Source organism: Pseudorca crassidens, chromosome 5 (genome assembly GCF_039906515.1).
Source record: "Pseudorca crassidens isolate mPseCra1 chromosome 5, mPseCra1.hap1, whole genome shotgun sequence".
Taxonomy (NCBI): domain Eukaryota; kingdom Metazoa; phylum Chordata; class Mammalia; order Artiodactyla; family Delphinidae; genus Pseudorca; species Pseudorca crassidens.
In genome coordinates, this window is record NC_090300.1 from 15,682,521 (window position 1) to 15,699,250 (window position 16,730).

A 16,730-nucleotide genomic window follows, 5' to 3' on the forward strand; every position below is an offset into this window, starting at 1 on the left:
TTTTTCTTTGAGTTTAATTTTTGATAGTTTGATTAATATTACTATTTCTCATATTAGAGAAGTTTTCAACTATAATCTCTTCAAATATTTTCTCGGACCTTTTCTTTTTCTCTTCTTCTCTAGGGATTCCTATAATTCGAATGTTGGTACATTTAATGTTGTCCCAGAGGTCTCTGAGACTGTCCTCAATTCTTTTCATTCTTTTTCTTTATTCTGCTCTGCGGCAGTTGTTTTGACTCTTCTATCTTCCAGGTCACTTATCCATTCTTTTGCCTCAGTTATTCTGTTACTGATTCCTTCTAGAGTATGTTTAATTTCATTTATTGTGTTGTTCATCATTGTTTGTTTGCTCTTTAGTTCTTCTAAGTCCTTGTTAAAAGTTTCTTGTATTTTCTCCATTATATTTCCGAGATTTTGGATCATGTTTACTATCATTATTCTGAATTGTTTTTCAGGTAGACTGCCTATTTCCTCTTCATTTGTTTGGTCTGGTAGGTTTTTACCTTCTTCTTCATCTGCTGCATATTTCTATGTGTTCTCATTTTGTTTAAGTTAATGTGTTTGGGGTTGCCTTTTCACAGGCTGCAAGTTCATAGTTCATGTTATTTTTGGTGTCTGCCCCCAGTGATTGAGGTTGGTTCAGTGGCTTGTGTAGGCTTCCGTGTTGGGGTGGGGGGGGACTGGTACCTGTGCTCTGGTGGGTGGGGCTGGATATTGTCCTTCTTGTGGGCAGGGCCGAATCTGGTGGTGTGTTTTGGGGTGTCTGTGAACTTAGTGTGACTTTAGGCAGCCTCTCTGCTAATGGGTGGGTTTGTGTTCCTATCTTGCTAGTTGTTTCTCATGAAGTGTCTAGCACTGGAGCTTGCTGGAGGTTGGGTGGAGCTGGGTCTTAGTGTTGAGACAGATGTCTGGGAGAGCTCTCACTGATTAATATTACATGCGGCCAGGAGGGCTCTGGTGGACCAATATCCTGGATTCGACTCTCCCACCTCAGAGGCCCAGGCCTGACACCCGGCTGGAGCACCAAGAGTCTGCCAGCCACACGGCTTGGGAGAAAAGAAAAAAAAAAACAACGAACAGATAGAACCTCCAAACTGATGGTAAAACAAATCTAAACAGACAAACTCACAAAGAAACATGCACACACACACTCACAAAAAGAGAAGAAAAGAAAAAAGGAAAAGAACAACCAAACCAATAAATAAACACACCAGTGATAATAAGCACTAAAAACTAAACTAAGATAAACATGAAATCAAAAACAAATCAGACACAGAAAGCAAATCCCAAGTCTACAGTTGCTCCCTAAGTCCACTGTCTCAATTTTGGGAACATTCGTTGTCTATTCAGTTATTCCACAGATGTAGAGTTTATCAAGTCGATTGCGGGGATTTAATCTGCTCCTCCTGAGGCTGCACAGAGAAATTTCCCTTTTTCTTCTTTGTTTGCACAACTCCTGGGGTTCAGCTTTGGTTTTGGCTCCACCTCAGCATGTAGGCCACCCTCAAGTTTCTGTTCCCCACCTAGTCAGGAGGGGGTCAAAGCAGTGGCTGATTAGGTCTCTTTTGCTCACTCAGGCAAGGGAGAGGGAGGGGCACCATAGCCATAATTGGAATGTGGGGCGAGCCTGCAGCGGCAGAGGCTGGCATGATATTGCAACAGCCTGAGGCACACCATGTGTTCTTCTGTGGAAATTGTCCCTGGCTCACAGGTCCCTGGCAGTGGTGTGCTGCACAGGCTCCTGAGGGTGTGTGGTAGTGTGACCTGTGCTTGCATACAGGATTTTTGGTGACAGCAGCAGCAGCATTAGCAGTCCATGCCCGTCTCTGGTGTTCGAGATGATAGCCGCAGCTCATGTCTGGCTCTGGAGCTCACTTAGGTCGTGCTCTGCCATCTATGGGCACACAGAACAGGAAGTCCCTTTCCTCACGCACCCCAAAACAATGGTCTCTTGCCTATCCAGCAGCTCCAGACTTTTTCCCGGACTCCCTCCTGGATAGCTGTGGCACACTAGCCCCCTTCAGGCTGTGTTCACGCAGCCAACCCCAATCCTCTCCCTGGGGTCAGACCTCCGAAGCCTGAGCCTCAGCTCCCAGCCCCCGCCCGCCCTGGCGGGTGAGCAGACAAGCCTCTCAGGCTGGTGAGTGCTGGTCGGCACCAATCCTCTGTGCAGGAATCTCTCCGCTTTGCCCCCTGCACCCCTGTTGCTGCGCTCTCCTCCATGGCTCTGAAGCTTCCCCCCTGCCCACCCCCCATCTCTGCCAGTGAAGGGTCTTCCTAGTGTGTGGCAACTTTTCCTCCTTCACGGCTCCCTCCCAAAGGTGCAGGTCCTGTCCCTATTCTTTTGTCTCTGTTTATTCTTTTTTCTTTTGCCCTACCCAGGTACGTGGGGAGTTTCTTGCCTTTTGCGAGGTCTGAGGTCTTCTGCCAGCATTCAGTAGGTGTTTTGTAGGAGTTGTTCCACATGTAGATGTATTTTTGATGTATTTGTGGGGAGAAAGGTGATCTCCACATCTTACTCCTCTGCCATATTGAAGGTCTCTTTAATTTAATTTTTAGAAATTCCTGCTTATAACTCATTTAGAGGACATAAGACCAGAATAGATTGGCCTTATAACTTGCTTATAAACTCATCCAGAGGCCAGAGCAAAAACTAACACGATTAAAACCAAAATACCACTATTTACAATAACCAAGACATGGAAACAACCTAAATGTCCATCAACAGATAAATGGATAAAGAAGATGTGATGTATATATACAATGGAATATTGCTCAGCCATAAAAAAATAATGAAATAATGCCATTTGCAGCAACATGGATGGACCTAGAGATTATCATACTAAGTGAAATAAGTCTGAGAAAGACAAATATTATGTGATATCACATATATAGACTCTAAAATACAACACAAATGATATTTATGAAACAGAAACAGACTCACACACATAGATAACAAACTTATGGTTACCAAAGTGGGAGGGATAAATTAGTAGTTTGTGATTAAAATATACACACTGCTATATATAAAATAGATATACACCAAGGGCTTTCTGTATAGTACAAGGAACTACACTCAATATCTTGTAATAACCTACAATGGAAAAGAATCTAAAAAAGAATATATATATGTATAACTGAATCACTTTGCTGTACACCTGAAATTAACACAACACTGTAAATCATCTACATTTCAATAAAAATTTTAAGAAAACAAGGATCCATGTGGTCTGGGTATAAATAACTCCTAAGGCATGCATCACTTTTCTCAGTGTGCTGGTATCTTTCTGTAGATTGTTGTTTCAGAGTGTGACATAGGTGGCAAGAGTGAGTCGTTTGGACCAAGTGCCACCTAGAAAAGTCTAGGCCAAGAAAGGTATTTATTCTGTTTCTGGGGAAAATGATGAAGTCGATTTTAAATGGTGACTCCTACTTGTTCAGGCAAGCGGTGGAGAGAGGAACGCATCTAACAAGAGATTGAAAAATATGTCTCTATTTCCCTTTGGCATAAAATCAATGACACACAGTCAGAGACACATAAGAGACTTGTGCCCCAGCCTAGAGCTTGACCAGTGGCCTCACCAGACAGGCCTGGGTTGGCAGTGTGAAATGGAGAGGTGTGTAAGTCATTCCAACTCCTCTGCAGTTAAAGTATGCGTAAATGCAACAGAATGAGCTTGTACGCATGTCCATTGTGTTCCACTAATATCAGCTGACTTTGCATTTTTTGGAAATTCTGGTTTACAGAATATAGTATCATGGGTAGGATTTTCAGATATCTGAGACTTTTCTCAGTTTTTTTCCTTCTAAAAAATATAATTTTAGAGTGCTTAGGATACACTAGGCACTGTGAAATTTTTATTTAATTCTCTCAGAAAACTTATAAGGTTATAGTTTATTATAACAATTTTATAATTTTTTAGATAACGTAACAGAGGCATGGGAGAGACTCAGAATCACAGAGCTAACAAATGGTATAGACTCACCTCAAACTCCTAAGGTTCTGCTCATAACCACTGTTCCATAATGCCTAGAGAAGAAAATACTGCAAATTTTATTTAACTGTCTACTTTTGGAAGAAAACTTTCTTAGTGGCTTCAATCACTAAGAATAGCATTGACTGAGAACCTTGTTCTTCAAACCAGGTCCTGGGCCTTTGGCAAGGGGGCTAATGTGTCCCTTAATGTGTCTGTTCCACCCTCAAATCTGATGAGCAGTTCTTCTGAAGGTGTTACACAGAGCTGGGTACAAATCCTGCCTCTACCACTTACAGGCTGTCTTTTCTTGACCAAGTCATTTGCCCCCTCCAAGCCTCAGCTTGCTCATCTGTAAAATGGGCACAATGATAATTTTATCCTTATAGTGCTGTGTGGAATATTAAATGAGAGGAGATAGGCATGGAGCTGAGCACAAGACCTGAAACATCCTGGACGCTCAATTCAATACTGAGAAAATGGAAAAGTTGAAAAAGAAAGCATTGCGAGACTCATAGGAAGTCTTATAAAAAAGGTTAACTTGAAAAATATCTGCTGCAGTCCTTGTGGACAGAAATGTACATATAAAGTAGCCACATTTGTCCATGTAGCTTGTCTATAGAGAACACATGGCTAATTTTGGCCCCTGTACAAATTCCAAGGCAGACCACAAGATAACTCATGCATATCTTGAGATTTCTCACAAATACCATAGCTCCACAGCATATGCAATCCCAGTCCAGATGGCTCAATCTCCCTCAATTCCCTCTCCACCTCCGCTTCTCCCAAAAGTTACTGGAGCACACCTGGCCCTGTGGCTTAAATCTCAGCTGAAATTAGGCTAATCCCTGGGGCACTTTCCTGGAAATCCAGCTGCATCCCTCATTCCCTTCAAGTCATAACAAGTGAGCAAGCCCTTCCTCCTCTGCCATTCTGAGAAAATTCTCCCACAGAGTTGGAGATAAGAATTTGGCATGGTGACATTTCCAGAAAATACACAGCATTGCTCTGAGCTGTGGGTAACCTTTATCCACACTTCTGCCAGATTTTCTTGAAGGAAAATGTTTTTAAAGGCCCAATCTTTCCTAATAAGATAATTTAGACTCAAAGAAGAATAATCATAGGTGATTATTTAGTGTTTGACTGAATTTTAAAGTTTAGCATTTAACTTCTTTGATTCTCATGCTAATCCTGTAATAGGTAGAGAACCTATTTTTAGAGATTTTAGAGGTAAAATATACCTCTTTAGAAAATAGTTCTGCTGGGTACTTTGGAAAAGGATTGAGATTTTGCTCATTTATAAAGAGAAAACTGGAAAAAAAAGTGTACTATTTCTGGTGTGGGAAATGTATGAAAAAATATTCTACTAACATGGTAAGTCAACCCTTCCTCTTATTTTAATGAAGTATAGTTTATTTACAATATTATATTAGTTTCAGTTGTACAACAGAGTGGTTCAATATTTTTATAGACTATATTTCATTTAAAGTTATTATAAAATATTTGCTATATTCCCTGTGCTGTACAATCTATCCTTGTAGCTTATTTACTTTATACATAGTAGTTTGTACCTCTTAATCCCCTACCTCTATCTTGCCCCCCCTTTCCTCTCTTCACTGGTAACCACTGGTTTGTTCTCTGTATCTGTGAGTTTGTTTCATTACATTCATTTATTTGTTTTATTTTTTAGATTCCACATAAAAGTAAAAACATACAATATTTGTCTTTGTATGACTTATTTCACTAAGCATGGTATCCTCCATGTTCATCTATGTTGTTGCAAATGGCAAAATTTCATTCATTTTTTATGGCTGAGTAATATTTCATTGTGTGTGTGTGTGTGTGTGTGTATGTGTGTGTAATATCTTCTTTATCCATTCATCAGATGGTGGACACTTAAGTTACTTCCATATCTTGGCTATTGTAAATAATGCTGCTATGAACATTGGGCCAGTGGCCTCACCAGACAGGCCTGGGTTGGCAGTGTGAAATGGAGAGGTGTGTACAAAATCTCATGTATCATACAAAATCTAATGTATCTTTTCAAATTAGTGTCTTCACTTTCCTCAGATACATACCCAGGAGTGGGATTGCTGGATAATATGGTAGTTCAGTTTCTAGTTCTTTTGTGTGTGGAACCTCCATACCGTTTTCCATAGTGGCTGCACCAATTTACATTCCCACCAACAATGTAGGAGTGTTCTCTTTTCTTCACATCCTCACCAGCATTTGTTATTTTTGACTTTTGATGATGGCTATTATGAGAAGTGTGAAGTGATATCTCACTGTGGTTTTGATCTGTATTTCTCTGATGATTAGCAAAGTTGATCATCTTTTCATGTGCCTGTTGGCCATCTGTATGTCTTCTTTGTAAAAAGGTCTCTTCAGGTCTTCTGCTCTTTTTTCGACTGGGTTGTTTTTTTGATAACAAGTTCTACAAGCCCTTTATATATGTTGAATATTAACCTCTTATCAGTCATATCATTTGCAAATATCTTCTCCCATTCAGTAAGTTGTATTTTTGTTTTGTCAATGGTTTCCTTTGCTGTGCAAAAGCTTTTAAGTTTCATTAGGTCCCATTTCTTTATTTTTGCTTTCTTTTTTCTTTGCCTTAGGAGCCAGATCCAAAAAATTATTGCTACAATTTATGTCAGAGAGTGTTTTGCCTATGTTCTCTTGTAGGAATTTTGTGGTTTCTGTCTTACATTGAAGTGTTTAATCCATTTTGAGTTTATTTTAGTATATGGTATGAGGAAATTTTCTAATTTCATTGCTTTACATGTAGCTGTCCAGTTTTCCCAGTACCACTTATTGAAGAGGCTCTTTTCTCCATTGTATATTCTTGCCTCCTCTGTTGTAGATTAATTAACCATAAGTATGTGGGTTTATTTCTGGGCTTTCTATTCTGTTCCATTGATCAATGTGTCTGTTTCTGTGCCAGTAGCTTGCTGTTTTGATTATTGTAGCTTTGTAGTATAGTCTGAAGTCTGGGATAGTGGTATCTCCAGCTTTGTCCTTTTTTTCTCAATATTGCTTTGGCTCTTCAGGCTCTTTTGTGGTTTCACATGAATTTTAGGATTATTTGTTCTAGTTTTGTGAAAAATGTCATAGATATTTTGGTAGAGATTGCTTTAAATCCATAGATTGCTTTGGATAGTGTGGACATTTTAACAATATTAATTCTTCTAATCCACGAACATGGGCTATCTTTCCATTTATTTGTATCATCTTTAATTTCCTTTATTCAACAATGTTTTATAGTTTTCAATGTATAGGTCTTTCACCTCCATGGTTAAGTTTATTTATAGGTATTTTATTCTTTTTGATGTGATTTTAAACACGATTGTTTCTTGCTTTCTCTTTCTGATAGTTCATTATTAGTGTATAGAAAAGCAACAGATTTCTGTGTATTAATCTTTTATCATGCAACTTTACTGAATTCATTTATTAGTTCTAATGGTTTTTTGGTGGAGACTTTAGAGTTTTCCATATATAGTATATTGTCATCTACAAAGTGAGATAATTTTACTTCTTCCCTTCCAATTTGGATGCCTTTTATTTCTTTTTCTTGTCTGATTACTTTCACTAGGATTTCCAATACTATGTTAAATAGAAGTGGCAAGAGTGGGTATCCTTGTCTTGTTCCTGAATTTAGAGTAAAACCTTTCAGCTTTTCATCATTGCATATGATGTTAGCTGTGGGTTTGTCATAAATGACCTTTATTATGTTAAGATATGTTTCCTGCATATCCACATTTTTTGCTTTGTTTTGTTTTGTTTGCTTTTAATTTATTTTTTTTTAATTGAAGTATAGTTGATTTACAATGTGTTATTTTCAGGTGTAGATCAAACTGATTCACTTATGTGTGTGTGTGTGTGTGTGTGTGTGTGTGTTGTATACATATATATAGATTTTTTCAGATTCTTTTCCCATGTAGGTTATTACAAAATATTTATAGTTCCCTGTGCTATAAAGTTTTTATCATGAGTGTTGAATTTTGTCAAATGCTTTTTCTGCATCTATTGAGGTGATCATGTGATTTTTGTCCTTCCTTTTGTTAATGTGGTGTATCACACTGATTGATTTGTGAATATTGAACCATTGTTGCATTCCTGGCATAAATTCCACTTGATCATGGTGTATGATCCTTTTTATATATTGTTGAATTAGGTTTGCTACTATTTTGTTGAGGATTTTTGCATGTATATTCATCAGAGATATTGACCTGTAATTCTCTTTTTTTTGTAGTGTCTTTTTCTGGCTTTGGTATCAGGGTAATTTTGGCCTCCTGGAATGAATTTGGGAGTCTTCCCTCCTCTTCAATTTTTTGGAATAGTTTGAGAAGGATAGGTATTAGCACTTTGTTGTATGTTTGGTAGAATTCCGCCATGAACCTAATCAGTTCTGACATTTGTTTGCTGGGAGCTTTTTGATTACTAATTCAATTTTACTACTAGTGACCACTCTGTTCAGACTGTGTATTTTTTTCTGATTCTGTCTTGGAAGATTGTATGTTTCTAGAAATTTATCCATTTCTTCTATGTTGTCTAATTTGTTGACATGTAACTGGGTTTTTTCTTTAATTTTTATAGGAGTATAGTTGATTTACAATGTTGTGTTACTTTCTTCTGTACAGCAAAGTGAATCAGTTATACATATACATATATCCACTCTTTTTTTAGATTCTTTTTCCATATAGGTCATTTCAGAGTATTGAGTAGAGTTCCCTGTGTGATATAGTAGGTCTTTATTAGTTATCTATTTTATATATAGTAGTATGTATGACATGTAACTATTGATTGTAGAATCTTATGATGTTTTGTGTCTCTGTGATATCAGTTGTAATTTCTCTTTTTTCATTTCTACCCCTTCCTCTTCTACCAGAACATTTATGAAATGCTTTTCCTTATGTTTTAACAAAGTGTGTTGATTGGCCTTTTTTAAAAAGCAAAAATGGAGATCCTGGTGGCAGAGCAGGTAATGATTAATAAATTCCAGGATTGTAAACTCAAAAGGAAAGAAATGTCCATTTAACTAATCTTCACACATCCTGATACACTATTGCCAAGAACTCTAGAAGAGGTTTGGGCAGTATTTTAGGGCTAAAGTATATTATATAGCACCCATTGCATAGACAAATATATTTATGCTTTTGTCTGTACTTCCAGTTTTATATTTAGCAATTAAGAATCTTGATATTTATCAAAAATTCTAAGAATTTGAAACTAGGTTCTTGATGGAGGATTGGAGGTGCATAGATTTCAAACAGCTCATGAAATGTAACATCCTGTTCAATAACTATGAATGTATTAATAAAGGAATAGTCTGGTACATTAATGACCAGTTCTTAGTCCTTTGTAAGAAGAGAGAGAACATAGGAATATCTCAAACAAGATGGTTAGTTCTCATGTATTAGAAATGCCCAAGGTGAAGTAAGAGGAACTGGATTTACCTACCAATTGAAATAACCGAAAGAAAAAAAAAAAAAAAATATATATATATATATATATGAAATGGAACAACAATTGTCAGGACACTGGACTTCAGGAAATAAAATGATCCCTGAGAGATGAGAAACCAATGAGATGAACCCTGTGATTTCTCCTGCTTACTGCCAAAAGAGAGTTTCCAGGCCATGGTTCAGGAAGGGGAATTCAGGTGGAACCCAGCACACTCCTTGAGATGAGGAAACAGAGCTGAGAGTCTAGGAAGACCAAGGTGGTAAGATCTCACAGGACAGAACACCAGAGAGGAAAGAGCTGTGCAGAGAGAGACACCCAGAGCTCTGAAGAGGATGCCTCTTCATCATTCATCAGAGTGCTGATAGCATGAGCATTGAGGAAATGACCCGAGCATGGGGGAACATTCTTCTGAAAGGATTAGAGGATAATGCCCATTGCTCACAGGGCCAGGGATAGTGCCTGTTACCGCCAGAGAGACTGGAAAAACTCATAATTCATAGAGTACTGGGAAGAAAATTCAGGAAGATCTTGCTTCAGTAGTGGGGAATAAGTAGCCTTAAATTAAGTAACACTCTGGACATACCTAACAAATCATAACAGCAAGTCCCAAAAAGATCAAACCATTTTCATGTAACTTGACTGCCTCCCAAAACAAATCATATGGATATTTATAAGAATATAAAACTATCCCATATCCAACAAGGCAAATTTCATAATGTCTGGCATAAAAAGCAGAAAGAACCCATCATCAAAAAAGCACAATCACTGAAAACCAAATCAGAACTGACAAAGATGTTAGAATTAACAAAGAAATTAAAACAGTTATTGTAACTATACTCCATATGTTAAAAAGTTGAGACATGGAAAATGTAAAAAAAAAAAATTAAATAGAATTTGTAGAGATGAAAGCTGCAGTGCCTAGGATGAACAATACACTGGATGGGATTAATGGGAAATTAGATTTGGTAAAAGAAAAGACTAGTGACCTTGAAGATATAGCCATAGAAATTATCCAAAATAAAACTCAAGGAGAATAAAGACTTAAAAAAAAAAAAGACCCTCAGTGGGTTTCAATACCTCTCTCAATAACTGACAAAAGAATAGACAGAAAATCAGCAGGAATATCATAGGCCTGAACAACAGTATCAGTTAATTTGACCTAATTGATATTAATAGAACACTGCACACAAAATAGCAAATACACATTCTTTTCAAGTACATGTGAAACATTTACCAAGATAGACCATACTGTAGACCATAAAACAATTCTCAAAATTTGTAAGGTTTCAAATCATTCCAAATATATCCTCTGACCAAAACAGAATTAAGTTGAAATCAATAGTAAGAAGATCTTTGAAAAATCCCCAAGTATTTGGAAACTAAATAAAGCACTTCTAAATAATCCATGGTCAAAGAAAAAACCAAAGGGGAAATTAGCAAGTATTTTGAAATGAATGAAAATAAAATCACAATATACTAGAATTTGTAAGATTCCTCTAAAGCAGTACTTAGGATGTCATTCATAGCATTAAATGCCTATACTGATAAAGAAGAAAGGTTTCAAATCAATGACCTCAACTTTCATCTTAAGAAATTAGAAAAAGAAGAACAAGTTAAACCTAAGGTAAGGAGAAGAAAGGAAGTAATAAAATTAAAGCAGAACTCAATGAAATAGAAAAGAGAAAATCAATAAAACCAGAAGTGTTTTTTTGATAAGATCAATTAAATTGATAAACCCATAGTCAAACTCACCAGTAAAAAAGAGAAAACACAAATTACCAATATCAGGAATGAGAGAGGAGAAATATTCTACAGATATTAAAAGGATAATCAGGGAATATTATAAACAGTTTTTGCCTATAAGTTAGACATTTTAGGTGAAATAGGCAAATTAGTTGCAATGCATGAATTACCAAGCCTCACTCAAGGAGAAGTAACCTAAATATTCCTAAACCTATTAAAGAAATTGAATTTGTAGTTCAAAACTTTCCATAAAGAAAACTCCAAGCCCAGATGACTTCACTGGTGGCTTCAACAAAACATTTAAGGAAGAAATAATACCAATTCTGCATAAACTCTTCCAGAATATTAAATAGGAAGGAATGCTTCCAAACTCATTCTTTGAGGCCAAAACCAGACAAATACATTACAAGAAAAGGAACCTACAGACCAACATTCCTCGAGAACATAAATGCAAAAATTCTAAACAAAATGTTAGCAAATCAAATCCAACAATATTAGCTTGATGTGGCAATCATTATACAAGGTATACTTATATCAAAACATTGTACACTTTGTTATTATTTTATTCAATTTTTAAAATTTTTTATTGGAATATAGTTGATTCACAATGTTGTGTTAGCTTCAGGTGTACATCAAAGTAATTCAGTTATACATACATATATATGTATATCTATATATTCTTTTAAAAATCCTTTTCTAGTATAGGTTATTACAAGATATTGAGTATAGTTCCCTGTGCTATACAGTAGGCCTTGTTGGTTATCTATTTTACATATAGTAGTGTGTATATGTTAATCCCAAACTCCTAATTTATCCCTTTCCCCTTTGGTAACCATAAGTTTCTTTTCTGTGTCTGTGAGTCTATTTCTGCTTTTGTAAATAAGTTCATTTGTATCATTTTTTTAGATTCCACATATAAGCAATATCATATTATGTTTGTCTTTCTCTGTCTGACTTACTTCACTAAGTATGATCATCTCTAGATCCATCCATGTTGCTGCAAGTGGCATTATTTTATTCTTTTTTCATGGCTGATTACTGTTCTATTGTGTATATATAACATATCTTCTTTATCCATCCGTCAATGGACACTTAGTTTGCTTCCATGTCTTGGTTACTGTAAATAGTGCCGCTATGAACATTGGGGTGCATGTATCCTTTTAAATTATAGTTTTCTCCAGATATATGCCCAGGAGTAGGATCACTGGATCATATGGTATTTCTATGTTTAGTTTTTTAAAGAACTTCCATACTGTTCTCCATAATGGCTGCACCCATTTGCATTCCCACTGACAATGTAAGAGGGTTCCTTTTTCTCCACACCCTCTCTAGCATTTCTTATTTGTATACTTTTTGAAGAACGTTGTACACTTTAAATATATAAAAATTGTATTTGTCAGAAGAAAATCCTACAATAGGTAAAAAAACATAATGTGGAGTTGACCCCAGGAATGCAGAGATCATTGAGCATTCAGAAGTCATCTGATAGTATTTGCCTTGTTAATAACGTTATCCGTGGTGTTGTTTTTCTGCATTCTATTTCAATATTAAACTTTTGTGGCATTTATACAGGTTAATCAATTCATTTGTGAGTGTGGTTGCTGTGAGGATTAAATAAAGTAATAGATGCAAAGCATGAATAATGGGCCAAGCACAATTGGACAGTAATAAGTTTTTGCCAGTTAGGAATCTACTTCTTGCTTGATTAGGTCCACAAACATACTTCTTTCATAGAAAAAAATGAACATTGACCATGTCCTCCTGTCTTTCTGAGCTGCCATTTCCTGTTGTGACCTTACCAACCAGCCATCGTCCCTATGATTGTAGACATGGCTTCATGACCCTTTGGAGCACAGCCACTTGAAGTGCTGGCCTCCAACAAGATAAGAAGATAGCATCAGAGTGTAACTGGGGCATTGTTTCCTTCCTTGAGAAGGTCTTGATACAAAAAATAAATAAATAAAATAAAATCAGATGAAATAATTTGTGTGCTTAGTGATGTAGTTGACTTATATCATGGTGCAAGTTTCTTATCTTGTCATGGGCCAATAAGCTGTTTGAGGACTGGTACTTTGAGTACCAAGGTCTTAAAGTATGTCATGTCTTACACAGAATTTGGATTCTAAAGTCAGCATTTATACTACTTCTCATGACATCATACTATGGTGCATACTATGGTGCATGTATATAAAGATGACATCAATAAATGTGACTTTGACATATTTACTTCTCTCTTAGGGTCATTACATATAATGAAATCTCATGCAGTATGCACTCCAAATTTTGTAACCATGTGGCGTGCACTAAAAATCGCTGTATGTTTTTCACCTTGCATACGAAAATAGCTGGAGGATCCATCAATCCTTTGACAAAGATCAAAGATGGGGTAGCAAATAGGTTTCTTCACATGTGAGAATACCTGTCAAGTGGTAATGGCTCTCCGCATACTGTGTAGAGATGTACTTAGAGAATGCATCTGGGAACAAGTACTGATATTGATTAGTAACGTATGCCATGGGTGTGAGAATGAAGTATGACAACACCTCATGCTGTGTATTGCCATTCTTGGCTAGGAGTTTCAAGGTTTCCCTTCTACTAAAAGTAGTGACTTGAGTTATTCTATTTCAGGACAGGAAAGCCATGGCAGAAAAGAAGAACCAGGTCTTACTTATGAACTCAGAGATGCCTCTCTTCAAGAATATTACATGGATGTGGCTTTTCTCATAGATGCTTCCCAAAGAATAGGAAATGATGAGTTTCAGGAAGTGAAAGCTTTTATAACCTCAGTGCTTGATTACTTTCACTTGGCCCCAGATCCACTGATCTCCACCTTGGGAGACAGAGTGGCAGTCCTGACCTACTCTCCTCCAGGCTATATGCCCAACACAGAAGAAAGCCCCATCTACCTAGAATTTGATTTGGTTACTTATAACAATATACACCAAATGAAACATCATCTCCAAGACTCCCTTCAACAGCTCAATGGAGATGTTTTTATTGGCCATGCCCTACAGTGGACAATTGACAATGTCTTTGTAGGAACCCCCAACCTGAGGAAAAACAAAGTTATCTTTGTTATATCTGCTGGTGAAACCAACCCTTTAGACAGGGAAGTCTTAAGAAATGTATCTCTGAGAGCCAAGTGTCAGGGCTACTCCATATTTGTGTTTTCCTTTGGTCCTCTACACAATGACAAGGAATTAGAAGAATTAGCCAGCCACCCACTGGATCATCACTTAGTCCAGCTTGGCCGAACCCACAAGCCAGATTTGAACTATATCGTCAAATTTGTCAAGCCATTTGTTCATTCAATCAGACGTAAGTCATTAAAGTTTTTCTCTTCTGTTGCTTTTCCAATAGATACCTCTTTGCACAATACACCAGTTGACTTAGTAACATGATTCTCACTTCAGTCAAGAGTGGTGGAGTCTAGGTGTCAGTAGGAGGCAATGAGAAAACCACAGAGAAAATCCCAGGTCCTAGTGACCTTGAGCTCTGCTGTCCCACTGTCAGGGTCTTTGCCAGAAAGTGAAAAGTGTCTTTTAACCCTAATCTGTGTTTACTATGTGCCAAGTTTTTTAAAGGATTGTATCATTTAATCCTCAGGACAGCCCTCTAAGGAAAGTAGTACTATCCCCATTTTACAAGTGAGAAAACTGAGGTTCACAGACATTAAATCAACTGCTCAAAATCTGACAGTTAATAGTTGGCAAATTCTAGACTCAATCCTATGCGTTCTGACCCCAGAGCTGTGCTCTTATCCATTAAATGATACATCAATTACTAAAGCTTTAATAAAGTATTACAGTGGTATCACTGTAATAAATAATACCCCACTGCCACCACCCTCCACCCACTCCAAGGACTTCTGTTTCATCGTGTCACTGTAAATCAACTTTGCTTCTGACTTGAATTCTTAAGAGCCATGGGGACAAATCTCTTCTAGAGCCTCTGTCTCAGACAGCTGGCTCAGGGACAGCCAGGCAAGGGGTTTAAGGGAGTTTTTTCACAGTAGGCATTTGAGAGAGGCTTCCCAGCCTCTGTCCATGTGCTGTAATTCCAGACATGATTATAGTAGCAAACCTAAGATCTTGTAGCATCAAGCAAGTCCGGGCCTGTGCCGGGAATTAGGAGTGTGACAGAGGCCACCCTGAATGGTTGTCTGTAGCTCCTGCAAGTTTAATGGGGAATCAGAGAGATGCAGATTTTCTGGCACTCATAAAGCCCAGGGCTCCTGGAACCGTCAGCATCTTGGCACTCAGGATTTATATTTAGTGGCAAGCTTGTCACTTGCAAAAAAATGATGCCTTCATCCAACCTCAAGATAAATAGGGCAGCCAATTTCAATAGTTAATGCTGTCTTCTAGAAATATCTTCCTTTTAGAGTGAGAGAACCAGATGTCATAAGGGATTAAGAGATATCTTTGAATTATATTGCAAGCCTGTGACACACAGAGCATGAAAATTTTTGACTCAATCACTGCTATATCTCACTGACTTTGCCAACAAGGTATTGCAAAGTCAGAAGGTTCATATTTTGCTGAGTCCGTTATAAAATTAACTTGCTCTTGGAAACACCTCCAACCACAGGAAAAGATGAACTGACTTTGGGTGATAGAATGTGGAAGGGTAAAATTTAGACTAACCACCCACTCTCTCTCCAGGTGCCATGAACAAATATCCCCCTGCAGATATGAGACCCAAATGTGTTAACATCACCTCTCCCAACCCAGAGAATGGTGGCACAGAAAACACTGTATTGTGAGTTGACAAATTCACAATTTGGGTAATACTACCACTGGAAACAGTCCTTAAGAAAACAATTTGAAAGAAATGGCATTTTAGTTTTCAGGATGCAAGTTTGGTTGTGGGGTGTATGGGTGTGTGTGTGGGAGGGGTGTTTTAAATGTTCCTGATTTGTAACAACACCACAGATCTGGTGTTAATAGTACATAGAATATGATCCATATTCGAAAGAAGCATGTTTCCAATTTTTTGGCTTTTATGAAAAAAGAGACCCCTATTAATGCCTTATTAGTAACTATATAATATCATTCAAATATTGGGTACTGTTAAAACAGAAAACATATAATATCAAAGGTTAGATGTAATAGCTTTAGAGCAGAAGAAAAAGATGAAAAAGAAAAACTCACAAAGCAGCAACAAAAACGTTTGCTGTTTCAAAAACAGAACCCATATGGAGACTAGCAGGAAGAATTCGTTTAAGTTTGATTTCGCAAAGTCCAACACTAAGTACTCAGTAAAAATTCAGTGATGAAAATAATACTGGTTTGGAGCCCTAAACCATGGGCACAAATGTCTAATTTCCCTTTGGAATTAAAAAGTTGCCCCTCAGTCAAATTTCATCCACAAACTGCATTTGGACTATTCCAATAACATGCATAAAATTGATTCCTGTTACATTATCTGTGTATCTACAATGAATCCTGAAAGGGACTTGGTTAACATATTTTTCATCATTTTTCTCTGTCACTTCAACCTTCTTCCTGAGGTATATGAAATAGAGATGGAGAACATCTCCATCTCTAT

At 37.2% G+C, this 16,730-nt stretch overlaps 1 protein-coding gene across 1 annotated transcript in view; it reads left to right on the top strand.

The window, feature by feature from the left end:
• COL6A5 (collagen type VI alpha 5 chain) overlaps positions 1–15,945 on the top strand; it is a 108,088-nt gene extending 92,143 nt beyond the window's left edge. The window contains exons 38-39 of the mRNA XM_067737429.1: positions 13,809–14,498; positions 15,845–15,945. Of these exons, the coding sequence (XP_067593530.1) occupies positions 13,809–14,498; positions 15,845–15,945 (791 nt within the window). The remainder of the gene's footprint in view (positions 1–13,808; positions 14,499–15,844) is intronic.
• The last annotated feature ends 785 nt before the right edge of the window (positions 15,946–16,730 follow it).